Source organism: Hyaena hyaena, unplaced genomic scaffold (assembly GCF_003009895.1).
Source record: "Hyaena hyaena isolate Hyena2069 unplaced genomic scaffold, ASM300989v1 scaffold_160, whole genome shotgun sequence".
NCBI lineage: Eukaryota > Metazoa > Chordata > Mammalia > Carnivora > Hyaenidae > Hyaena > Hyaena hyaena.
In genome coordinates, this window is record NW_024080793.1 from 2,479,505 (window position 1) to 2,505,465 (window position 25,961).

The 25,961-nt window shown below is 45.1% G+C and overlaps 1 protein-coding gene across 3 annotated transcripts in view; it reads left to right on the forward strand.

Moving 5' to 3' along the window:
- The window catches only part of MCC (MCC regulator of WNT signaling pathway), a 276,051-nt gene that overhangs the window by 98,044 nt on the left and 152,046 nt on the right, over positions 1 to 25,961 (forward strand). The window contains exon 1 of one of the 3 annotated variants that reach the window (XM_039239742.1): positions 15,097 to 15,148. The exons of the other annotated variants lie outside the window; for them this stretch is intronic. Coding sequence (XP_039095673.1) covers positions 15,122 to 15,148 — 27 coding nt within the window. The 5' untranslated portion in view covers positions 15,097 to 15,121. Of the gene's footprint in view, positions 1 to 15,096; positions 15,149 to 25,961 lie in introns of those variants that run through there. 3 annotated transcript variants of the gene reach the window in all.

Sequence of the window (25,961 nt, forward strand, 5' to 3'; positions counted from 1 at the left end):
CATAAGATTAAGGAACTTTGTAGAAAGGAGTTAATTTTGTCCATTGGGTTAAAGCACAGATAGATGCCAACTTCCTTCTTCTAAAGTTGGCCATGCAAAGGATCGATTTATTATGAATTACCGTATTATGAATTGTCATATTTTGTGACTTTATTTCTTTTATCTTTAGTAGCAGAACCTTTTTCTTAAAAAAAAAAAAACAAAAAAAAAAACAAAAAAAAACACAGGGGCGCCTGGGTGGCTTAGTTGGTTAAGCGTCCGACTTTCGCTTAGGTCATGATCTCGCGGTTCGTGGGTTCGAGCCCCGTGTCCGGCTCTGTGCTGACTGCCAGCTCAGAGCCTGGAGCCTGTTTCAGTCTGTGACTCCCTCTCTCTCTGACCCTCCCCTGCTCACGCTGTCTCTCTCTCTCTCTCCTAGAAATAAATAAAAAACAAACAAAAAACAAAAACCAATTCATAGGCTAGCGTTACTTTGTCCATATCTTTGCTACATCCACCTTAGCTCCTTTGGATACCAGGGGCAGGTGAGTTGAAATGTATAAATGGAGAGGAAGTTGAAATCCTAGTACAAAGCGAAAAGTGTGGGATTATTATCTACGTTACCGTTGGTAAGCAAATAATGCTTATGTGTAAGCCTTTAGCCAGGTAAAATCTCTCCTTCAAATGGAAGGTGAAGTTCAAACATGACTGAACTTTCAAACATGTTAGCCTCCACCTCTGCTATGAGAATAAGGTCTTCTTTCAGCAGGCCACTCTAATGTTGAGCCTTCGGGGTGGGGGGTAGCATTTTTTTAACATTGGTACCACAAGTCTTTCATTTAGGTTCTTTTTATAGATGTATATCTTTTAAGCTGTTACTATGCAGCTCTGCCTCATTTCACCCAGTAGATAGAACTCTGAAAAGTTGTGAGTATAATGCTTATAAATGAGCTCAGATTTTAAGTATTCTAGGAAAACCCGTTATTCAAGGGAGCCCTGCTGAGAATCATTTTGTAAAGCGCTATGCTCGCAGTAGGCACAGGATAGCTACATGGATCGACAGATGACAAGAAGGATCCTTTTATATGAACAACTTTTTCAGTAGAGCCTTCTCTAAGATTCATTTCCTCCAGAAACCCTGTCTCCCAAGTTGAGTATGGGTGTCACTGGGCCCTGGCCCAATAATGACTTTTGTATGTCTCTATTGTACTATGCTAATGTCATTTAAAACAGTCTACTTGATGCTGACCGTGACCCGGGCCCTGTACTAAGCAACTCTCATCTGTTAGCTCCTGTGATCCGGGAGGCAGGTCCTATGAGAGGAGGAAACCTCAGTTTAAAGATGCTTGCTCATGGCTTGCCATGTTGACATGACTGGTGAATACTGGAGTCTGCTTTCAAATGCGAGTCTGACCCCAAAGCTTCTAGCCTCTGAAGCTATGTGCTTGTAACTCCCGTCTGTGTGTGTCCACTAGCTGCAGCTCCCTGAAAACCTGAGCTCTGTTTTGCCCACCTTCGTCCTTCTGTGCCTGGTATATAATAGACCCCTAATGTGGATGAGTGGAGAAGGAAAGGACAAGGTTTTGGTTGGAGGACCTGGGTCTAACTCTGGTTCTGGTACCAGATAAAATCATTTGACCTCTCAAGAGCACCACATAAATTAAGGAAATAATCCTTGCCCAGAGCTATTGTGAGGGTCAGATGAGAAAGAGCTTATGGAGGGGGCGCCTGAGTGGCTCAGATGGTTAAGCATCCAACTCTTGGTTTTGGATCAGGTCATGATCTCACAGTTTGTGGGTTCTAGACCCCATGTCGGGCTCTGTGCTGACTGACTGCTCAGAGGCTGCTTGGGATTCTCTCTCTTCCTTCTCTTTCTGCCCTTCCTATCTCCCAAAAATAGTAAAAATAAACATTTTAAAAAAGGGGAAAAAAAGAAAAAAGGTTATGGAAACCATAAGAGCTATATAGGAAGGATTCATAGACTAATTACCTAATTTACCTATTTTATAAGTTCAAAACTATTCAAGGCTCTGGGGTTCCTCAAAGCACCTGAAATATGTTTATTTTTTTAACGTTTATTTATTTTTGAGAGCGAGGGGGGAGGGTAGAGAGAGGGGGAGACAGAATTTGAAGCAGGCTCCAGGCTCCAAGCTGTTAGCACATGGCCCAATGTGGGGCTCGAACCCATGAGATCACGACCTGAGCCGAAATTGGATGCTTAACTGACTGAGCCATAGAGGTGCCCCAAACCACCTGAAATATTTAAGTATTTGGAAAATAATTAAGGAAGGGATAAAGGAACAACAATTTTGATCAGGCTGGGAGCAGAAAATGCTTTAAGATAATTTAAGGTTTTTGGTGTGTATACACGTACTGGAAAGTGGGCAAACAGTACAGTTACAGCTAGGTGACAAAAAGCACCCCAGATTAGTGGAGCTTACAGTGAGAGTGCTCGGTGGAGCTGGGAAGCTCCATTTCCCAAGGCAGTGCCTTCATTGTGCTGCCGAGCCTCAGTTTCCCTATCTGTAAAAACAAGGTATTTGAACTGAATGACTCCAGGCTCCAGTGATATCTGTCACTCTAAACTTGAGTCTCTAGGGCAGCCCTGTGGGACTGAATGAGTTGTCCAGTCGTGCCGGGTGCCAGCACACGGTGTCTGCTGCCAGCTTCTGGCCTTTCTCCCTACTGCCAAAAGGGCAGATAGACCCTCACAGTCTGGGGCAACAGGATCCCTGTGGTATCCTTCAAATGTCTTGTAGAGCAGTGCTAACTGGCAAGCTGGCCCGTGCACCGTGTCCCCTGAGGTTCTCTTTAGTTTAGCCTTTAGTTCTACTGCAGTAGTCTCACGTGGGAGAATGTTCTATTTCCCTCCTCACACCCTTAATCCATCGATTTGAAACTATTAGATTTCCCTTATTTAAAGCAAGTGCATTTTCCCCCCTTGGAGTACAATACAAAAATGTTCCTTAAGACTTGATTTCAACCTTAGAACTATTTATTTATACTTTAAAAATGCAGAGTCTATAGGACTGATAAGAATGTGCCCTGTGATAGCATCTTAGGTTTTGTCATACTCATTTTCAAGTGCATTGTTGAAGCTTCATGTTGACCCTGGCAGGTACACAGAGCAGGAATGACAATCCACGCTTTGCAAATGGCCTAAGGGGAGGGAATGTGCATAAGGGACAAGGCAAGCTGGGCCTCAGGCTTTGTCTCCTTTGTCCTGTTTAGTCGCCCTTCTCCGTGCTATAAAGCCATGTTCACAGACCTGACCACAGAGGCTCCAGATCGGTCCCGTGAAGGAAGCAAGCAGGGCAGGTAATGCCCTCATGACAGCTGAGGAAATGAAGTCTCAGAAGCCAAACTCCTTGTACACACACCTGTGGCTGTTGACTCTTCTGTCTCTAACCCCCCCTCTTCTGACTCTTCACTACATCGGTTGATTTCCATTTCAGCACTTTCTGTAAAAGCTTCAGGCAGTGGCGTCATCTCGCCAGCGTAAAGCACATCATGTTTTAGGGATTCTTTGAGGAAAATGCTAGTGAGGCAGGAGTCAGGAGAAAGAGGAAAGATGGAAAAAGACTAGGATCAGCACTTGGATTGCCTGCCTCCTTAACCCAGAGCGGGCGGCAACCTCGCGAAGGGAACCCCTGCTGCTTTGTCTGTAAAACCCTACACTAGCCCCAGACTGCCTGTGTCAACCTCGTCGTGTGTTGAGGGGAAAGTTAGGGACATTTCCACTTTGCACACTAAGTACTGGTGGATTTTATCTGTCATTACCCGTCTGCATTTATCTGTTGCTGCATATAAAACTAAGACTTCAAAGTGGATTCAGTTTAGGTTTCCAAATTAATCCACCTTGAATCTGAGGTCTAATATCTGACAAAGTGTAAAAGGCATTATGATGAGAAAGTCGTTGGAATTAGCCTCCCATCTGGTAATAATTGTCAGAAAGCAAACACCTTTGGGATGATTCTCCCCTTAATTTCTCCTGGTTTCTTGACATCCCTGCTCTCCCCTCCCATTGTCCTGCCTGGAGGGAGCGGCTCTCTCCCCCCAGACATTTCTGTGTGGTGTTTGCCTCTACACCCCTCAGAGCGGCCCAACTGGTTGGAATATAAGACTGAAATATAAGCTTCAAGTATTTCAATAGTCCAAGTAAATTTTTACTCAGTGTGTTTTTTTTCTTTGTGTGTTTCTGAGGGAAAGAGGTTGAATCTTGAATAGCTATCATCATTTTTAGAACTAAAACCATTTGTGTTCAAGATCAATAATTAACGCTTTTCCGAGGGAGAGAGCTCTGCGTGCAAAGGGCTTCATCTGCTGAGCCGGCTTCATAACTTAACATCGGGGGCTGGAAAAATCCTTTGTGACGACTTTATATATGGCCTTGCATTCTTGTTCTTACACGTAATGCTGATTAAACTGTTCTTACAAAATCTCAAGACTGCCTCTTCAGGCACGTAGGTTAATGGTTCTCTGGAAACACCCAGTGATCTCCCTGACAGTTCATAGGCTCTGTACTCATCCCTCATATTTATCTTATCTGCTCTAAAAGGCGGTGGAGAGAGACCAGTGTTCGCCTATGCCGGCCGTCATATTTTAAGAACAGGATAAAAATTGCTGGAAAAAGATGAGAAAGTAGAGAAGAGTAGTCTGTACTCGGTTTGGATCCCTGACACTTTCTTTCAAGTTTACTTTCATTTACTTCCATTAAGGAGCCATTTAGACTAGATTGGATAAGAACAATCTTAGTAATTGTTAGAGCATTCTTGAAAAATGCATCGTACTTAGTCTAGATTAATTTGAGAATAAAATGCCACGTTGCCTTGCCTTGGATCTATTGGCAAAGAAATCTAATAGCAAAACCCATACATCTGGTAGTTTTGAGCCCCTCTTAACCTGTCATTTAATATGCAGCCTTTATTACGTAATCTTTTGATCTGGTGGTAGTGGTGATGTATGTCGTGTTTTATGGAACCCAAGAACGATTTTATCACTGCTTCTACAGTCAAACGCTCTACCACTGAGCTATACCCCCTTTATCACTGCCTCTGTGTAAAACCCAGCATAGTTTTCTCATCCTGGTGGCTTGCACAGTGCCTGGTTGTGTGGTTGACTATTGGTTGCCGAGTTGCTTTGTTAAAGCCACAAACTTTGGAAGTGAAATCATCACACCAAGCGATCCGGCTTATGTCGACTCTTCTGTAAATAGTACGCGCTGGGGGAGTATTCTCTGGCCCCTGGGGAAGGTCAGCAAAGTGGTTGTGAGACAGAGTAATCTGGTCTGGGTCGTGCTGAAAGCTCTTATTGATATGGGATTAGTCTCGGTGGAGACAACGCGCTGTCACATGGGCATCACTGCAATTGAGTGGAGTGAGGTGGGAGGCCGGTGGGGGGAAGGGGACGCTGCTGAGTCACTGAGTTCATTAAAAGGCTACTGCACCGGCTGGCAGCAAGGCCAATCCCTGGACTGTGCCGCCACCACACCCACACCTCTGGGTTGGTGAAGACTCCACTCCATGCCAGGTGAGGAGGACAGCAGCCCTTGACAAGGTAGGAACCCGAGAAGCTAATCTCTCTCTCAGGCCCCACATGCACACAGCTGAGAGCCCCTGGGCAGATTCACAAGGGCAGAAGAGTGAAGCCCCAGCTAGAATGTAGGACCTCAGCCTCTGGTCCTGAGTGTGCTTCTCTGTGCAGATGCAAAGGGGGCTGGCCACCTGGAGATTTCCTGCCTTGGTGGCTCAGAAATTCTGAAAGGGAAGAGAGGAAATTGTATATGTGTTATGAGTAGCCAGCAGTCACAAATACTGTTTCTCCAGATTGGGCATCATTTAAAGTCCCGTTTAAAGTTAGCAGTGAGCAGGTATTGTTGGTGTGGGTGAGAAAAACAGGGTTGAGAATGTTAAGTCACTGTGGCATGGGTGCCATACAGTTAGTCTGAAGCTTCTATGCTACTAGAAAAAGTACAAAAAATGGCCAGTTTTTGTCTATATTGGGACTGGGGTGTGGGAAGTGGAGGGTATTTGGACGGGAGGCAATGGGGACAGAAGTCATGAAGTCACATAAACTGTGTCTCATCTCTCAAGGGAAGGAGGGTAGTTTTCTGGTCTTTGTCTTAAGTTTTGTTCCCAGCCTTAGATGGCGGTGCTTGGTGTCTGTGAGTGTCTGCTGCAGGCTGAGGGGACGTGGCATGTGTGTTTGTTGTGTCCCCACCACAGACACAGTAGATACATCTCAATGACTATTAATAAGTGAACATGACCAAAAAAAGGAACTATAGAGATGAATCTGTAGACCAGTTCTGTGTGTACGTTGTCAAAAGATTGAAAATTGGTGGTGACTAGAGAACACCTTTCAAGGTAAACTCTGAATGATGGAACTCTCCACTGTTGCTTATGAGTCCTGGAGAATTGATTTTGGCAAATCTTGATTGAAAAATGGCTGCTTGGACTAGACGAGTCTTTTTTTTAAAGTAAGAAGTCATTTCCTCCTGAAGCTCACTGTGCATTCAGGTAGAAGATAGAGGTTGCTTTATTTTTTAAATTTCTTCTCCAGCTCCCTGCCCTTTCCCCCCACTTGTGCAGAGCTGAACATTGAATTCTATTCATCTCAATTTGTTCAGAGGTGTCCAAAGCAAGGAAGGCAGAGAGCAGATGTTTGGTGGCTTCAGGGAATGGGGGATATTAGTAATGGGGGATAGAGGTTGTGCTGGGTCGGGGAAGAAGGAAGGCTTGTTTTGGTGCAAGAAAAGTTTGCTGTTTAATTGGTTGTGTTGGCAGCCAGTAGTGATTGGGAGGGAAAGAGAGCAAAGATGAAGAGAACAGGGTGGAGGGGGAGGGCAGGGGGGGAGGTCATTCCTTGCCCCTGTCACCTCTTTCCTGGCTGGCGTGAGCATAGCCTGTCTGACGGCATGTTGCTTGGATGGCCCATCAGGAAACCACTTCATTCCTGGCTCTCCTGGTCTCAATTAGCTTGAGTGTAAAAACTTGGTTGGCTTAATCTGTCCCTAGCAGAATAATACTTTCCCTTTTTAAAGAGAAAGGAATGTGTCTTGGGCATTAATGAACCTCTATTAAACTAACCTTCCTCATAATTAAATTACTTACTTTGAAGTGAAGGAGCACCTAAAAATTGAAAGTTGAAGTATGATCCAGAGTATGGTTTAAATATTTCTTTCAAATTTTAATAAAAGTTCAAAAATGGAGAGTGTCAAAAGCATCAACTCTGAAATAGAAGACATTCATTTAACAACACTCATGACTGGGGAGAAAAACAACAGCTAATTGGTTCTTGAATTTTGTAAGTCACCAGCAAGGAGCCGTGGATGCAGTTTCATCTAACTTGGGGCTCTTGGTTTATGCAGGGGCGTGGGATGCTAGATTGCAGTGGGCCAATCATCTCTAACTCTAGATCTGAGTGTATGTGATGGAAGATGAATTTTGGAGGGATGGATCAGAAGCTTTTCCCTATATGTAATGGTTAAAATAAGAATTGAAATGTTTGATCTCAAACTGCCATACTCCAAATGACCTGCTGATGATCCAGTACAGAAAATTAGCCTTCCATTACCTGCGTGGTCAAGTTAATTTGTGTTGAAGAAATGCAAATACATTTAAAGATCGAGCCTGACCAAAGTCCTCCCCCTCTCCTGGCTTTATGGAGGACAGTGCTAGTTCCCACCAGCGAAGGGATCTTATATCTCACTCGTGGACACACCCTGATAGCTCTCGGGGTGCTCTCTGGCTTCAAACTCTTCCATTGCCCTGTCTTTGAAATTCTGCTTTGTTTCTGGGAATGGACCCTCTTGCTGATGAGGTTGGCTAGACTTTGTTTTTCATTTCTTAAGTTTTATCCAAATTACTGTGTATTTGACATAGGTAAGGGGCTTTCTGTGTCAGCTCGGTCTGCCCTATAGACCCAACGTCTAGACTTAAGTGGACTGGGAAGTTGAAGATGGTAGAACATCTCTCTCAGTTGAAAAACTAAGTGTTAGTGTTGGAAGGAACCCTGTTAGCCCCTTCTTTGTACAGTGTTCTGCATTCTAGTGGGGAGGGGATCTGTGGACATGTAGGCAGTGATGTATTCTTACAGCAACAAGTGGTTCCACCGTGAAGTTGTCATCTTGACACACGGCTGCTTTCCTGCACACTCCTCTGAATGGCTCTCTTTGAACAAGATGCCCCTTCCTATTGCTGTATTGCATCCACCAAGGCTATATTTGTGTGAGATCACCTTTCCTTTGTAAGTTCAGCTTCATGGTGTTTATTACCCATAGTCTATGCATTTATCATGGCAGGCCAGTTCCCTTTTATTCTTTTCTATTGGGTTTGAATCCCCTGTTAATATATCTTATTTACAGCCTTCCTCTGTGTAGCTAGGTTTTAAGTTTCACTTAAGCGTCTTTGTCCACTTCCCATATTTCACATTAAAACTAGTTCACCTGGTCAGTTTGTCATTGCAAAATTTGTTTTCACCCAAGCTCAGGAGGTGCCCTTTCTTCCCCTGTCTTTATTCTAGTGCTTTATACACTGCCTAAAAAATAAAAATTCTGTTGGGCATCATTACGAATATTGTTATAATCCATGTCCACTTTATCTTTGAAAATCAGTGACGTACACCTGGAAGAAGCCAGGAGAATCCCTCCCTTGGGTTTCAGGACTGTCCTCAAAAAGTTCAGGAAGTTTTAATGGTTGTTCCTGCATAAAAAAAGCAGATGAGGAGAAGAGAGGGCAGAGTCAGCGTTGGCAAGCTGTCGCATCCTTCTCTGTACCATTTGTCAGTTTCTTCAGGAAGTCTGCACCTTTGGGGAGTGATGATCTCATCCATGAAGGTCTCCAGCAGCTTCCCCTCTTCCCCTGCAGCGGCCCCGAGACTCATGTGCGCTCTATGGTTGCGGTCCCTGCTGCCGGGCTGGGGCTTCCCTTTCTTAACCCGTAGCCTGTTTGTGACTCGTGTTAGATAACGAATCCTTTCAGGAGTCTGAAAACTGCAGAGCTTCCTCCCAGAGGAAACACACATATGTTCAATTTGTGTCCAGTTTCAGGGGATTCGGCAAATCCTGATCAAGGTGTGTGAACTTCAGGGGAAGGGTCCCTTGCATAAGCCATACACATGTTGGCTTTGAAACTTGGTAATTTATTTTTACTACGGTCTGTATTACAGATTGTTCTCCATGTTGCATGGTTTCGTTTATTTACTTTCAGTCCCGGGCGCACGGAATAGGGTTAATCATAGTTCATATCACCCTACTTACTGGTTCACACAGGGCCCCCTTCTATCACTTTTATTTCTGTGTAACAACTAACACTTGTGAGCCCACCCCCAGCTAAGAAACTAGAACCTTACCATATTTACCGACACCTGTGCCATCCTGCCAACCCAAGCCAGTGTCGCCTCTCTCCTGAATCTTACACCAATTATTGACTTGCTTTCTTCAGAAATAATGTTGTCATGTATGTCTGTACATTTCTAAACGGTCAGCTGGGATACAGTTTCAGTTCCTAACTTCTCTCAAGAAACCTAGAAGTTCTCTGAGATTTTATATTTTACTATTTTGAATACATTTTAATATTTAAAAGAATTTGAATATTTAGATATTAAATATTTTAATATTTATTTTAAAATACCTGAGCACCTACTAGGCGTTTGGTACTGAACAGCAGGGGACGGTAGAAGAAGATGCCAGAACCCTTTATGCTCAAATGATTGCACCAGCAGAGACACAAACGTACTGAATCACCTTCTCTGGGTGATAGCATTTCTGTGCATGGTAAGAGTCCTGTTTTAAGTCAGATGTATACATATTTTGAACAAGGAAACTTACAGTGCCCCTACTTCCCTTGGACCTGAATCTGTATCGGCTCACAGTGCAGCCAGCAGCCCCCGCCCCCTCCCCCCCTTCCATCCGTAGACCTGTGCTGTGCTGCCAGATCACATGGCATTTGGTGATGTGCCTACATCTTCTCCTTATATGACTCTCCTTTTTCCTCTTCCCACATAGGTTTATGGAAGGCAGCATATTGTGGTTCAAAGACCACAGGACTCAGTATCTGTGGCCTTGGGTTCAGGTTCTGATTTGCCAGGTGGTCTGTGTTGAGCATATTACTTAATGCCCGCCCTCCTCTTTCCTTAAGAACAAAGTGATGATAGTGATAACTCCCTCATGAGGTGCTGTGAGGATTGAATGAGCTAATGCCCTGTATTTCATTTCTTTAAAATCCATGAAATAGAGTGCTTTAGTACATATTATACAATAAGTTCTCAATATTTGATGCCACCTCTAATTGGTTTGGCTGCCATGGCCCAAGCAATAGGAAGTGAAAATGAAAGACCTGCGTTCTGTCACCTGTAGTCTGAGACCTCAGACTTCCTGGGTGCTAGAAGGGACATAATAAGAGCTTCTTTTAATAAGAAAGGAGCCTGTCACAGTGACCTCTGGCCCAGCGCAACCTTTCTCGCTTCAAAAAGTCTAAAGTCCTGTTTCTGTCTTTTATTGTCATTGTTACATGCAACATGGCACCCTTAATAAATAGTTGGAAAAAAAAATCAATGGTTCTAGATCACCAGACCCATTGAAACCTGGAACCCATAGACATGCTTCTATTTACCTACAAATTTTTGTAATTAGCATTGGTAAATAGCCCCTTCACATCAAAATATTTCACTTAAAAACCCAGATTTTAGGATTTTGTTAAAAAATTGTCTAGCGACACAGGGTCCACATTCCCATCTGTCAGTAAATGCTGGTGTTGAGAAGCACATGCGCAGTGGTAAGCAAGGCATGCCCTCTCCAGTTGGTCATGGACGTCCCTGCTCCCTCATGCACCTAGCCTGCTTCCCTCATGTCTTACCTGTCTGACCTCCTGGAACTGAAGTTTGTTACCTGTCCCCAGTGGGTTATGAGAGCCTGATACCAGGAATGAGGGTTAGTCATCCATTCAGTGCTGCTTCTCCGATCTGGCACTGGGTCCTCGGGAAGGGTGAGGCACATGAGAATGAAGAAGAGGATTAGTATATGTATATCACTGACATATACCCACAGTAGGAGAGCTGGTTCACGTTCAGGTGTGACTGCTGAAGAAGGTGACAAGTGCCAGATGTCTGGTGAAAACGGAATTGAAAGGAGTGGTGTGTGCTTCTGCCTGAGCTGCTTAGGGCCGGGGTCTCGGGAATGGGACTTAGCTCTTGAAGGATAATATTTCAATATCTAGAGGAGAAAATGGCCTTCTCCCTGGAGGGAGTGACACATGCAGGAAAAAACAGCTGTGACATGACCAGTTTGACCCACACATGAAGAGGAGAGGGAGCTTGAAAGGGAGGAGGGGCCAGACAAGGGACCTTGAAGGCCAGACAGTGGCATTTGGAAATAGGTACTAGGAAGTTGCCAAAGATTTTTGAGAGTATTGTGATCAAAGTTGTTTGAGAAATGAACATTCATTCCTTTCAACTGTCAGCAAACATCCCAGAGGCAGAAATGGCTGTTGACATGTTTGCCTGGCTGGCCCCTGTACCCTCCAACCTGCTTTTTCTTGAAGCCCATGTCTTCAAGGGGTGCTCCAAGGATGTGGGAAGGGTCTCTTTTCCTTCTTAGGCCTATGGCTTCTGTCAGGTTGGCAGAGCCCCAGTGACCTCGGGCCTAGAGACAAGTGATATATTTCACATGCAGTTTTAAGTGCATCAAAGGAGAGTGGTGACAATTGGAAAGGAGTTTACTTGTATCTACTAAAGAGATTAGAAACATGTTTGGGGCTGCTCTAGGTGATGTCCCACCTATTCAGACAGTCGTCCATGTCTGGCTCCAGCCAGTTTGTGGGTCCAGTTCTCTAAGTGGGGATGGTTGGGATCTGATGGTTATAATCCGCTGCCCACTGGCCAGTGCTGGCTGAGATGCTCTGCCTTCTCCAGCAATGGCAAGAAACTCCGCAGCTGAGTAATTACTGATTGACACCCGCATGAAGTCTGCTGCTGTCCTCACACCAAGGGTGACCCACCTGCTGTGTTGGAGCTGGCTTCCTCTGCTGCTCCCTTTGACAAATGCTTGGCTGTGTCTAGTCTACTCTGTGCCCTCAGAAAGCCTGTGGCATGGTCACCATTCGAAACAGGTACAGATGCTTCTTAGCTGGGATGATTTGGTTTCACTCAGAGTGAACATCACAGCTTCCAGAGATGACGCTGTCAGCCTGGCTGGAGTGTCCCCACAGAAAGCACAGAAGTGACGCCTGCCCTTGGAGCTGCGGGGGTGCACTCTCCTTTGTTGACTTTGTGACTCTTTGAGCTTTGGTTTATTTTGTTGGCTTTTTGCACTGCATCTAAATTCATTTTCACAATCATTTCCCTGAGAAATGATTGTTGCTAAAGGAATTTGAGATTGCAGAGCTCTTCCTAGTGAGCAGAGTGGCGATTACCTAGTAACCATGTGGCATCAGGAGACCTTTCAAATAGTGTCCAGTTACTTTCTCTTCTCGTGGGCTCTGCTGGACTTCTTTAATCCATTTACTCAGTGAAAATTTCTCAAGTGTATTTTGGGTGCACTAAGCATCAGGCAAAGCTGTGGAGGTGCCAAAGTGAGTAACAGGCGAGTTAACACCATGCATGCCTGCCAGGTGCCCTGATTGCTTTGTGATAGATGATAGGCAAAATCATTGACTGGTCAGGTGCAACCATTTTCTTTTTCCCCTAGCCATAAACTAGAAATGGGACGGTTGTCACTTCCTGTGTTTGGTTTTACAAAGTGAGTTCTCTGGATGCTGGTTAATTTTGCCGAAGTGCTATTTCTGTAGTTGGTGCAACTGCCACCAGCTGTCCAGTGGTACCTGCAGACACGAGGTAGAAGTGACAGGTGGATGATCCCCAGGTGTGGGTAACGGGGGAAAACCAGGAATAGACCACCGAACGTGCTGTCATAGAAAAATAGCACGTATTTCCTAAGTGGTGCTTTGGTTAGTCATTCTTAGAAAACAAATCAGAGGAGTAATTCATAGGTGTACAGCATTCATTGAGGTAAATCCCAGGTAGCCTGTAGACCTAGGTGTACAAATTGGCCCCACAAAGAGACAGAAATGCACATGTGTGTGTGACTGAAGAGCATAAACTCCTGGACAGCGGATCCCAAGCTATTAAGTGTTCTCCTATGAGAAGCAGAATTTACTTACTTACTTACTTCCACTGGATGTGGAAGGAATTCCTAGGCTTAAAATTAGTGAGAAAAATAACAAAAGGATAGATCAATAGGATTTGACAGCAAATGTATTACTTTCGTGGAAAGAATTTAGATAAACTAGAGAAAATATTTCTAACAACTCTATTTTACCATCCTCAAAGAGCTTAGTACAGTAAAAACATCTGGTTAGCTGAATAACACGCACTGTCCATGTTCATGTCCTAATCCCCAGAATTTGCGAATAGGTTTACCTTACAGGATAAAAGTGATTTTGCACAAGTGATTAAGAACTTGAGACAGAAGTGTCATCCTGGATTACCAGGTGGTCCTAATATAGTCAAAAGGAGCTTTTATAACAGGACGCAGGAGCTGGAAGCAGGAAGAGAGAGACGTGATGAGGAAAGCAGGGAGTCAGAGTCAGCAATCTGAAGAGCGAGGCTGCTGGCTTTGAAGATGGAAGAAGGGGCCTGGAGCCAAGGAATGCCAGCAGCCAACAGGAGCTGGGTGAGGAGAGGAGGGGATTCTCCTCCAGAGGCTCTGGAGGGAGTCCAGTCCGACTGACACCTGGATTTTGGCCTAGTGAAACCATTTCAGGACCCCCAGGTCTGTAAGGTCTTAAATGTGTGTTGTTTTAAGCCAGTAATTTCATGGTAATTGGTCATAGCAGCAACAGGAAACTAAGAATCTGAATGAATGAGAAACTTCCCTGATGACGTCTGCTGTCACTCAGAAAGTGCTTCTGTGTCCAGGCTATGTCGTGTGTCATCTGAGTCCTCACAAACCTATGGGGAAAGCGGTATGACTGTCCTTTTTGCAAAAAAAGTTCAGTATAAGGTTTAAATTGTATGTCACAGTTGTTCGTGTCAGAGCTAGGATTCCGTCTGACCCCAAAGCCCGTGCATATGTGTCTTTAACCCTTACTTCTTAGAAGTACATGCAAAGGACACATGCTAAACTGTAAGCGGTAGTTGGGGTTACAAGTGATATTTTCTGCTTATGATGTTTTTAACCTTTTAAATTTACACATTCTCTACAGAGAATATATAATCTTATGTTCAAGAGGAGGGGAAAACACTGTTAGTGAAATCCTGTTAACCTTGCCTCTTAGGGTTTATCGTCCCTGACAGCAAAGTCTCCCAGAGAATGTTTCTCTTCTGGGTCAGAAGCCCTCTCCAAGGTGGGTCTTGAAGGGCGCTCTGATCTAATAGTGTGGCCTTATCGAAACATCTCTAGGTTTTGGTCTTTGGTGACTCTCAGATGTGGGGCACGGATAGGGGGATACGTGGCTCCAGGCACAGGCAACGTGGGATGTGTGGCGCTGGGCACATTAGTTGTGTCACTTTAACTGTCACATAAAACAAAATCTCAAAAAAGTAAGTCACCCCAGCCTCAGCTCTGTGACCTTGCTTCCTTTCTCTTCTTCTGCATGTACACGGAGGTGTAGTTCAAGGAAAAGTGCCGCTGAAGATAGGAATTCTGCCCGTATCACCATGAGATCAGGGGGTCCCCATGGTTGTCCCCTTCCTTCCCCATGGCCCCCCGCTCTCCCCTGTCTGCTGGCCTTCCTTTGTTCTAGCCGAGGGCGACAGGCCGGCTGTGGGGACACGTGGCCCAGCAGGAAGGCCTCCTGGGTGCTGTCCGGATGCCATGACGTCATGCTGGGAACCTGCCCCGTTTCCCCGCAGTGCCGTCTGGAACACGGGCTCACCAGGACCTCGATGCTTCTGCACGGGCCAGGGCCAGAAGGAGAGAGATTAAGAAAGAGCAGGGACGCCCTCCTCCTCTGAAAGGGTAGGAAGGGAGGAGAGGGGCAGAAGCAAAGCCCAGCGGGTGTGGGATGGGGAGACTGTGAGGCTGAGCGGATGGAGGGTGGGGCGAACACCTCAAGGAGTTCTCAAAACCCGAAAGGCCAGGAGAGCTAGTCAGAAAAATGTGTGGCCAGTGTGCTCTCCCACCTCTGACACGTGTCACATCTGGATGGGAAGAAATCAGGAGCGGGGACAGGTAAACAGCCTCCAGCTTCTGCTCAGAGACATTTGGGGACCTATATGCGGTGTGATGGATAACTCCAAATGGGAGTGATTGTAGATTTTGTATTTGATGATTTTTGTTGTTTTAAAACTCTGTTCATAGGATCTGGAGGCCCTGGCGTCCTGCTCCCGCTGGCTGTGTGCAGGCGCCCCCACCCCCAGCTCTGACTTTCCCTTCATCTCTCTCTTCCACTTACTTCAGGATACTTCTGTTTTGGCCCTAAGCTCAGTTGTGGATATGGTGAGGGGGCCTTGTTTCTTGTTTTGAAGCGGCATTTCCGTTTCTATTCTGAAACTTGAAGAATGTTTATTTTTCATTGCCTCTCAGAATGAGGCAGGCCCTCAGAAAAAGCAATCAGCTCTGAGGGTGTTTTCTCACGCTGCCACTCGCCTCTGCCCTGGGGTCCCTTGGCACAGCCTTTTCTCATCTCTAGATGCTGTAATTCTTGGCCAGTAAGGCATTCCTGTATTATTATACCAGCTCCTGCTTTCACCCCACCACACCCTAAGTTTTGTGGTGGTTTTGTCTGTTTGTTTAGTGTTATCAGAAGGGAGATCTCCTGTTGACCAGCTCTGCATTCTCTAGCTGTGATTCCGGGATAAGGTCCCTCCCTGCAGTGGGGCTCTTCTTTGTTTTGTTTCAGAACCATTTCTTTTTTTAAGTTTATTTTTTTATTCTGGGGGAAGAGGGGCTGAGAGAGAGAGAGGGAGGGAGAGAGAGAGAGAGAGAGAGAGAGAGAATGAATATCCCAAGCAGCCTATGCACTGTCAGCATGGAGCCCAATGCGGGGCTCAGACTCAAACCGTGAGATCATGACCTGAGCCAATCTCAAGGGTCAGACGCTTAACCGACTGGGCCACCCAGGCGCCTGTTTCAGAACATTTCTTCTGTGGTTCAAGGGCCTCCTTTTCCTATGGAGTTCATCGCTTGAAGTTTTCCCACCTTGGAGAATTCCGATAGCCTTCCTTTTCCACCAGATTTTGCCCTTGCCACGTAGGCGGAGCAGCCTGGATCTGGGAAAGCACGATCAGCTGCCACCTGTTGGTTCTCCTCCTCCTTCCACTTAGCTCCGCGTGGAAATGGAGACCAAGCGTCTTGGCAAAGCCTTGGGGACTTGGAGCAGCCTTGCAGATGCAAGCGGAGGACTGCCAGCCCTCTCTCCTCCTGTCACCTGACCTGTAAGCTGTGCAGCTAGACCACTTTACAACAGTTTGGCCAGACTCTGAGAGCAGCTGTCAGGGCAGGAAATAGGGGGCGCCATAGGGTCTTCAACACCTGATTGGATGCTAATGGAAGACCCTGGGTGGAGGAGTGGCGGGCTGCCGCGAGGTGGCTGCCGCGAGGTGGCTGCCGCGAGGTGGCTGCCGCGAGGTGGCTGCCGCGAGGTGGCTGCCGCGAGGTGGCTGGGTAGGCCAGGGTCTCCGGTGACTAATGCTGCCATCTTGGTAACCCAAGCAAAGAAGGAACCCTGGGGCCCCTCCTACGGGAACATTCTACAGCTGTGGCAGGTATAGGGCTTCCTCTTTCTGTGTGACTATCTAATTAAGACTGTGGCTGATGAATAGTAAGTAGATAGCCTTGTAAAACTGAATTTGATAGTCCAATCCATGTCCTTGAAAACAAAGTACTTCGCTTTTCAAAGCTGCAACTGTGATTGTAAGCCATGATTCGGATCACTGCCTCAGCACTTGGAGGCTCTTGTTTGCTCCGTGGGTTTGCACTCACTCTTGATTTCTTCTCTGTTGTGCAGCATGATTATAGAGGGATATGTGAGGCAGCATGGCCTTATGGTAGATGGGGAGCTTGGAGTCACCTGAGTCCTGGCTCTGCTTTATCAAGTCAGTGATTCTAGAGGGTCAGTCCAGTTAACTTTTCAGACTCTGTTTTACCACCTGTAAAATGGGCTTATACCTAAGGGACAGGCTTTTACTGAGAGACTTTTTTGACGATGATAGCAACTAACCTTAATTGAGAACTTGCTTTGTGCCAACTAAATATTATGTTAGTTGTTTTAAGTACATTATATAACCATAATAATGCCTCTGAGGAAGATGCTGTTTTTATGTATGTTACATGCCAGAAAACCAAAGTTTAGTAGTGAGGCCAAGGAACATTACTACTGTTGCATGAGCAACAGATTTTAGAGCCAGAATTCAAAGCTATGATTCTGATTCACAAGCTCAAATTCCTTATCACATTGAAATGTGAACAGTGTAAATATTAAGGGAAGATTTCCACACCCATCCATTTATCAAAAATTAAACTCTAATTATATGATTTGTATTAGGCTGAGAAGCAGTATCCACTCTCATGCAGTGCTTATGGGAGTGTAAATTGTTACCACCATTTAGAGAAGCAGTGGGGGGGGGGGGTGCCTGGGTGGCTCAGCTGGTTAAGTATCCAATTCTTGATTTTGGCTTAGGTCATGATTTCATGATTCATGGGATCAAGCCCCATGTAAGTCTCTGGGCTGATAGCAAAGAGCCTACTTGGGATTCTCTCTCTCTCTCTCTCTCTCTCTCTCTCCCCCCCCCCCCCCCCCCCCCCCCCCCCCCCTCCCTCCCCCTTCCCTTCTTCTCCCTCTCCCTCTCCTCCCTCCCTCCCTCCTTCTCCTCCCTACTCCTCCCCCACACTTACACACACACACACACACACACACACACACACACGTGTGTGCTCACTCTCTGTCTCTCAAAATAAATGATAAACTTAAAAACATTTGGGCAGCTTTCCAGAAAACTGAAGGTTGTCTAACAGTCTGGGAGATGCTCCTTCATGAGCACAAGGAGACAAGTTGACATTGCTACATCACCGTGCTGTTCATAGCAGTATAATAAATGACACTGAAACTTCCAGCAGTGAGTGAATTGACACACCATGGAATCACCAGATGATGGGAAAGCATACGGCACTTAAAATGAGCGCTTTCTTAAGATTGTAGCTAGGGAAAAGGAAGCAGTTAAAATGAATACTAGAGACGGTGGGGGCAGGGAGTGTCATGATGAAGACTGTGTATAAGAGAACACCATGTATAGTATTTAAAGAAAGATAAACAATTTTGGAAATTTATGGAAAGATCTGTTACATGAAAACTGGGAGAATGTTTCACCCCAGCTTTGGTGGGGTAGCTGTCTTTGAGAAAGAGAATGGGGTCAAGGACGGGCACCAAAGAGGGCTTCAATGGGTCGCTGTAACATATTTCCTTTCAAAAACTCTGTAAGCAAATGTGTCCAAAGATTGACATTTATTACATTGAGGTAGTCAGTACATAGTACAAATTCTCTACTTTTGTGTATGTTCTAAATATTTTCTGATAAAATACAGTGAGACAACACTCAGGGGACTCTCCCTTTGGAATTCCTTGCAAAGATTATCACAAATTCTTGCTGTGACCTTTTCTTAGTAGCTACACATCTTCATCCTTCGAGGGCAAATTGGATTATTTTAAAAGTAAAGGGCAGTTGGCATGGAATGTGAGTGAAGTAGATAATAAATCAGGAGAATGCTGTTTTTTAATTGAGGATTTGTGTGGCAGTCAGGGAGACAACAAGTGTCTGAGTGGTGGCAGCACTGGGAAGGCAAGTGCCTGTCCTCCGGGGCAGACTTCTCAGGACCGAACGCATCCACGTCAGTGTGTAAGTTAGGCCTGCTTGTTAATAGGTCACCCTTGTTACCGACCTGCCTCACAGCCAGTCTCCTATGTTTTCCTCTGGACCCTCATGGTCTGTCTCTGCTCCTGTCACCGAGTCCTTCGGGCCATTCTTTTCTAAGTGTAAAATTAGGCTAGAACTTCAGAGTTTCTGTGAAATCAGGGAATGGCCTATAGTGAGTCCCTCCACTGGAGTCACACCCCAGGGACCTCACACCCCAGGGACCCCACACCCCAGGGACAGCCGCACACTCCAGGACCCAGTTGACTGTGCTGGTCACCACATAGGATATCAGCCTCTTCCAAACAGGACGTGAGAGCAAGTTAAGGGCTGTGGCTGGCAGCAGGCTCAGGGTGGACACACTGGACTGTTGCGTGAACTCTGGTTGGAAGCCTTTGGAAGCAAGCACTGGGCAAGTTGAGTCTGTGGTGATGGGATTCTGTTCAGGTGCATCTTCTGGATGTGTTCCAGTGATTGCTTTCACAGGGCTAGGTAGACATCCTGTCTCTTCCAAGGTGAAGTGGTGTCTAGGCTTCGCAGTCAGAAAATCTGTTGCACAAAGTTCCACTTTGTCCTGTGGGGGAACAAGCACTTCTCACACTTACTTACTTAAAATTTTTTAGTGTTTATTTATTTTTGAAAGAGAGACAGAGCACGAAGAGGGGAGAGAGAGAGGGAGAAACAGAATCTGAAAGCAAGCTCCAGACTCCGAGCTATCAGAGCACCAACACAGGGCTTGAACCCACACCCGTGAGATCATGATCTGAGCTGAAGTGACATGCTTAACTGACTGAGCCACCCAGGAGCCCCTCACACTTACTTACTTAGTATCCACTTCTCATCCACGCTACCTAATACTGGCTTTTAATATACTTCTGTTTTAATAATTCATTGAACTCAGTTTACATAAGTAAAAGACATGGCTCTGGAGTCAGGTATTTGGATTCCTGGATCTGCCACTGACCCAGCTTTGCAACCTTGGGCACATTATTCAGCCTCCGTTAACTTATGAGGATGTCAATAGCACCTTCCTTGAAGGGCCGTTGTGATGATTGAATGATCCGATGTGTATAATACCTTGCACATGACATTATGACATGCAGGTTAGACATTGATCAGCATCTTCCTACCTTACTCCGATCCATAACATGTGTGCCCTCAATCTTGATTTCTGCCTCCTCCTCTGTGCTATTGGGTTGTTTGTAATATCTCTTCACTTAATGATCAGGTAAACATAAAGCTTTCAGTCTCTTGGTCAAATTTATTTATTAAATAATATAAACTTGGCTGCCTACAGTCACTGTGGCTGTCCTTTTGAAACTAAATTCGGACTTTGGACATCAAGGTATTCTTTGGCAGAACACATAATTCCGAGTTTCTTGGTTACCTGGTTGATGAAGATGCTAGAATAATTTGAATCTTTTTTTTTTTTTAACCTCCTTTTGGTAACCAAAGAGGAATTTCGTTTGTCAGCTGGCTCTAGTCTTTTTCACGAAGCTTAACAACATCCCATCGTGGCTGCAGTCAGTTTGTAATGGAAAACGGGGCATCCAGAAACAACCAGAGGCTTGCCTGTAATACGGACAAGCTGGCTCTGATATAAGCTGTATCTGTTATTTCAATTCCCATCTGAGATCTCCGCCTTCTTAACTCTAAATCATGCATGACCCCTTTTACATCCCCTTTGCAAACCCCTGGGAGTGAGAGAGGCTTCTTGATGGCGTTGTTTACTCGATTCTACTTCCCCATCTCTGGAATGGTAATGGGATCATGCTCCAGCAGGCCCATGCACTCGACTTGTTTATGCTCTTGTCGTTATATCTTAGTCCCTCCATTTGTTCTGAGTATATAACTGTGAGGAGCCTGGATTGTAATGTGGGTGCTAGCTAACATGGTGTGGCTCACATTTGTTACCTCTTTGGGAAAGGGTTTCGTTTTTCTGTTTGCATCGTGCACACCCGTTTGCCTTTGTTGGTGTGTTTCATTACGACATTCTCTGCTAGAATGAACGATACTTACGGGTTGGGAGCTTCTGAGTGTCTGCTGCCATATAGGAGATGCCGTCTGCACAGCCGGTGTAGACTCTAAATGATGAAGGAATGCAATGGTATTCATAGTAAACTGCACATCTATTTTAGAAATTCTGTAGCAGACACACAAGAGGGACTAGACTCTTTTTCTAAAATAAGGCAAGCTTAGAAACTGCCCGCCTCGCAGGAAGCAAGAGCGTGGATGGCGCTGACTTTCCAAAAGGTTCATGGCTTGAAAGTTCTTCAACCTCTCAGGACTAATAGAGGTTTTTCTCTTTCTCTTGAAAGTGCACATGTGCCTTACTTTGTTCTTTAATATATCCACACCAGTCTTAATTTATTTTTTTTTTTAAAGTTCTGGTTAAATCAAGTAAAGTGTTGCCCCAGGGCAGGCTTCCACAAACCCAGATGCCAGGCAGGGTAGGTTAAATCAATGAAGTAGGCTAGAGGTTTATTTGTTTTTGTCTCAAAGATGGTGTTAATTATGGAGAGCCGTGGTCAAGAGGGGAAGCCGCCTTCACTTCAAGTCCATGGTCACCATGCCTGCTGCAGGCGCTGGGGTTGTTAGAGTTCAGTTCATTTAAAGAAACCCAAAGATTTTCATGTTAAATCCATTCATATTTAAGACAGGCTCAAATAAGGAAGACTGTGCAAACCGAACACAAGGTGTCTGAATGGCCAGCTTATAACTCCTCTTCCTCCCAGAGCCACATATGTTGTGGCTTCAAATGCCTACTGACACACACCCTGTCACCCACACTGGGGGCCCTCAGTTTGAGAAGTACAGCCTCTGAGCCGGCGGACTGAGTAGATGTGGTTAGAGCCCTAGTAACCTGAGAGGACCATTGCAGCACAGGGGTGTGTGTCCCCCTCTGGAAGCTCAGGGGACCCCTACCCTGCTTCAGCAGCAGCTCTGATTCAATCCTATGTATTGGGTTTATGTATCACCCCTTCCCTCCAACATACACGCATCATCATCCCTCCACTTAAAAAAAAATAGCCCCACAAACTTTCTCGTATTACCCATTTCCAAATCTCAGGGTCCTGGTGCCTCTCATTTGAATGCACACTTATTTGCTCTTCCTTCTTGAGTCAAGGAATCCAGAGATGAACTCATCTGGCCACTGTGGGATGGGGAGAAATTAACTCCTCCTTCACATTCCCCACACAGCCTCTGTTACCGTGTCCTGAGACTGCAGAGTTCTTTGGCAGCCATGGGCACGCCTAATTCACCGTGAACTTAGTGTGAACTAGAATTTGTAAATCTCTTTTATATATTCTGCTACCAAGCCGTATTTCTCTCCTACACTTGTAATAAATTATTTTAGCATGCTCCAGGATGGTAGTGACTCGAATGCCTCAAGTCAGTGAAGCTGTTTGTTCCTCTCAGCAATCCTAGGCTGCTGCTTAGTGTTTAAATACGTTTGCTTTTTAACATAATTGTCCTTCTTACTTTGTCATCAGTTGTCAGTTTTTGCGATTTTCTGTGTGGCTGTCTCTGGTCCTTTTCACTTGCTGCTTCTAATCTCGTAGGAGTTGAGAATTCATGCATCCAGGAATTTTAGAATCATGCAACCAGAGTTTCTACAATTTCAGACAAGATAGATGGTCTCTATGTGTGGATGCTTACTAAAGGTCAAGTATGTGAGCACAGGTTCAACATTAATGTCTCCTGGGCTGGTCATAGCCATTTATTTTGCTTCTCAGTTTTCAGGTCTGGGGAAGAGGTGTCCCCTCTAGGACTTGTATCTTGTCAAATAAGACTTGACAGCACAGAGAAACTCTTCCCATTCAGACAGCCGCCCTTCCTCATCCTCGTGTCTCTCCCAACTGCCTGGGGAACTGGGGACTTATCTTGGACACCGCAGGACCTGATCTTGGTTACATTCAGCTTCTTACACCCACTCTCTCCTCATAATGGTGATGATTCAACCATCATGGAAAAGCCACTTATACATGGAATGGTTAACAGCCCTCTGTGGCCTAACCTTTATTCCATGTTTTTTGACCAATGTACTATAGTAGATGCAATGGTACAAGGTCATTAGATCCCCCATAGCATCCCCTGGGCATCTTTGCCAGCCTTCTCTCTTCTCTTTTCAATTAAAAAGTGGAGGAGATGAGATTTGGGTTTGGGACAGAAGTTTTCAGAACAACTTTTTCTTTGACTGCAGTGTATATCTGTAAGTCCTTTAAAAAATTTAAGATTGCCTATTTCAGAGTATAATCATAGAATTGGAGATGTGAAGTTCAAACCATTAGCTGTCTAGTACACTTCTGTCAATGGAATGTAAAGTTTTTACACAGAAGCTCTGGCTTTGGACAGATTCATTTGACTTACACCTGTCCATTTCATCTTTTGACATTTTTAACAAAAGCAAGCTTGGTTGACCTCTCTTCCTTTATAGAAACTGAGCCACTAAAGAGGAAAGCCCTGTGCTATTCTACAAATTCGCAAAATAAAGTTTTACAAGTTGGTTTCATTTTTCTTCCAGCATCTCTCTGACCAGCCCAAACAAAAAAATTAAGTAACGCCTAGAACTTAAGGAAAACCAATTGAGTTGGTGGGAGACTGGGTGGCAGAGAATTAGAAGCTGATGTTGTAGCTTTTTTAGGCTATCTTAAGTAGAAACAGAGCTTGGGGTTAAGGACCTGAATTATCCCATTATGTTCTGCCAAAGTATTGATACTTTGTGTTGCCAAGTTCATCTCAACAAATACATGGTGCTAATAAGCGGGAAACAGTCTCATAAGAGCAAACTGTAACGTTAAGAGATGACAGTTCTTTGGAAGATGACTAAAAATTAAATGCCAGCTCTCTCCTCTAATGAGCTTTGGAGCAAGGTGGAGATGGGTTTTGGAGTCAGACGTTCGTTCTGCCCACCAGCTTTGTGGCTTTGGATAGTGACTCTAACCTCCATGGGCTTCAGTTGGTGCAAGTGGAAAGTAGAATTGGGAATTGGGAAGATGGGGGCGTGTTGGAATGTTGGAAGGGGGAGGGTAACAAAGAGGCTAGAGTGGCAGGAGCTGGATAATGCTAGTCCTTTACCCTCCCTCCTCTCCATGTCTTGGGTCAGGCAGAACATCAGAGAATTTGGGCAATTCTTCCTTACTAGTGAGGGTTTCCAGGTAGTTCACATCCCTCTCGATGGTCCGGTTTCCTCTTGGCGCTCTTAGGATGGGGTTTTTGCATGTGCATACTTCTCCAGGCGGCTGACTAGCTCTGGGTCGATATTCTGGATATTGTGCTGGATACAACATTCCTATTAATGCAGCTAAGTTTGGATTTCCATTTGGGGCAGTTAATAACAATGTCCCTCTCCAGGCTTACTTGGAACTGAAACCCTTGGGTGAGGCCAGGCCCTTCCTGAGGAGGGAGATGTCTGAGGGGGAAGGATGCTGCTGGGTCAATGACCTTGATATTTTAATCAAGGCTGAGCACCCTCTGTGTACTCAGCTCTCTTCTGAGGCAAGAAAGGAAAGAAAGTTAAGATTAGTTTTGTAGGTTTTCTCTAACCTAGTACCTAAAGGAAAAAAGATAGATTTGAAAGGAGTCCTATATTGAAAAAATTGTAATTTAGAGATATTTATTATTAAAAAAAAATCTTTCTCTCTCTCTCTCTGTCATACACACAGGGCTTAAACTTTTCAAACCTCCCTCCACTTTGTTTTTTTTTTTATATAAATATTTGCAATTTATTTTTATTTATTTATTTATTTTTATTTTTTTTTAATAGTTTATTGTCAAATTAGTTTCCACATAACACCCAGTGCTCATCCCCACAAGTGCCCTCCTCCATGCCCATCCCCCCCTCCCCCCCACATCCATCAGTCCTCAGTTTTTGTCAGCTTCAAGAGTCTCTCATGGTTTGCCTCTCTCCCTTTCCCCCACCATTTCCCCCCTTCTTCTCCTGATTGGTCCTCTGTTAAGTTCCTCCTAGTCCTCCTATACGTGCACACATATGATATTTGTCCTTCTCTGCCTGTCAAACCTCCCTCCACTTTGAACTAGGAGGCAAAGTGGCCTGCATTTTGGCTGCTAGAGTAGCCTCTAACCTTCTAAATCATAACAATAAGGAGCCGCTGGTGCTGCTGAGAGCCCCAGAGCCCCAGCTGCGTAAGGCCATCTTCCAGCAGCTAGGTACCCCACAGAAATCATGGGATGCTTTCACTTAAGCTGTTCTGCCCACATGGACACCTTCCCCCCTTCCTCTTCTTCATACCTGTTGAAATCCTACTCCCAGGTGTAGCCTATATGCCCACTCTCCAAAAAAATCTTCCTAAATCCCAATAGGTGGGAACTGCTGTCTGATGGCAAATTATTGGGACTTGTACCATGGGACTGTCATAAGCCTCTGTGGTAGGATGGACAGCACTCTTACTCGGTATACACTTTCCTGTTGTCTAGATTGTTAGGTCCACACTGGCTAAACATGATGCAAGGAGTGTTGACTGCTAGTATTCGTGCTGGGAACTGGACATAGCTTAAATTTAGGCGCTCACCATCATGTATGGAGCTGGCGTGTAAATAACAAAACTTGCTGTGGCTGATATACGTTGTATGGCGAAAGGAGGTAGCAAGCGCTTTAATGTTCATTTGTAAAAGTTGCTTTATGTTTATTTTCGAGAGAGAGAGGTAGACACGGTATGAACAGGGGAGACGCAGAATACAAGCAGGCACTAGGCTCTGAGCTGTCAGCACAGAGCCCAACGTGAGATTCAAACTCATGAACTGCAAGATCATGACCTGAGCTGAAGTCAAAATGCTTAACCAACTGAGTCACCCAGGGGCCCCAAATGCTTTAATATTTAGACGTGAGTGTCTCTGTGTACCTTTTTGAGGTGTTCCCTTTGGAAGTTGGGGAGTGTCTTATCAGTCTTGACTTGCATGCCTAACAGAATGCCCAGTGCCTAACAGGTACCCAGAACGTACATGTTAAATGAATCACTTACTGTTCAGTCAGCAGAAAGCGTGTGTGCCCAGTTAGCTGCACTACAACAGCAGGTCTGGTCTGAGTGCTCGAATGGACACAGAGTGCCTTTCGCATAAGCCGTTTGGTAAATGCTAATGGAATGAAGAAAATTTGTATACTGTATAGAAGGCAG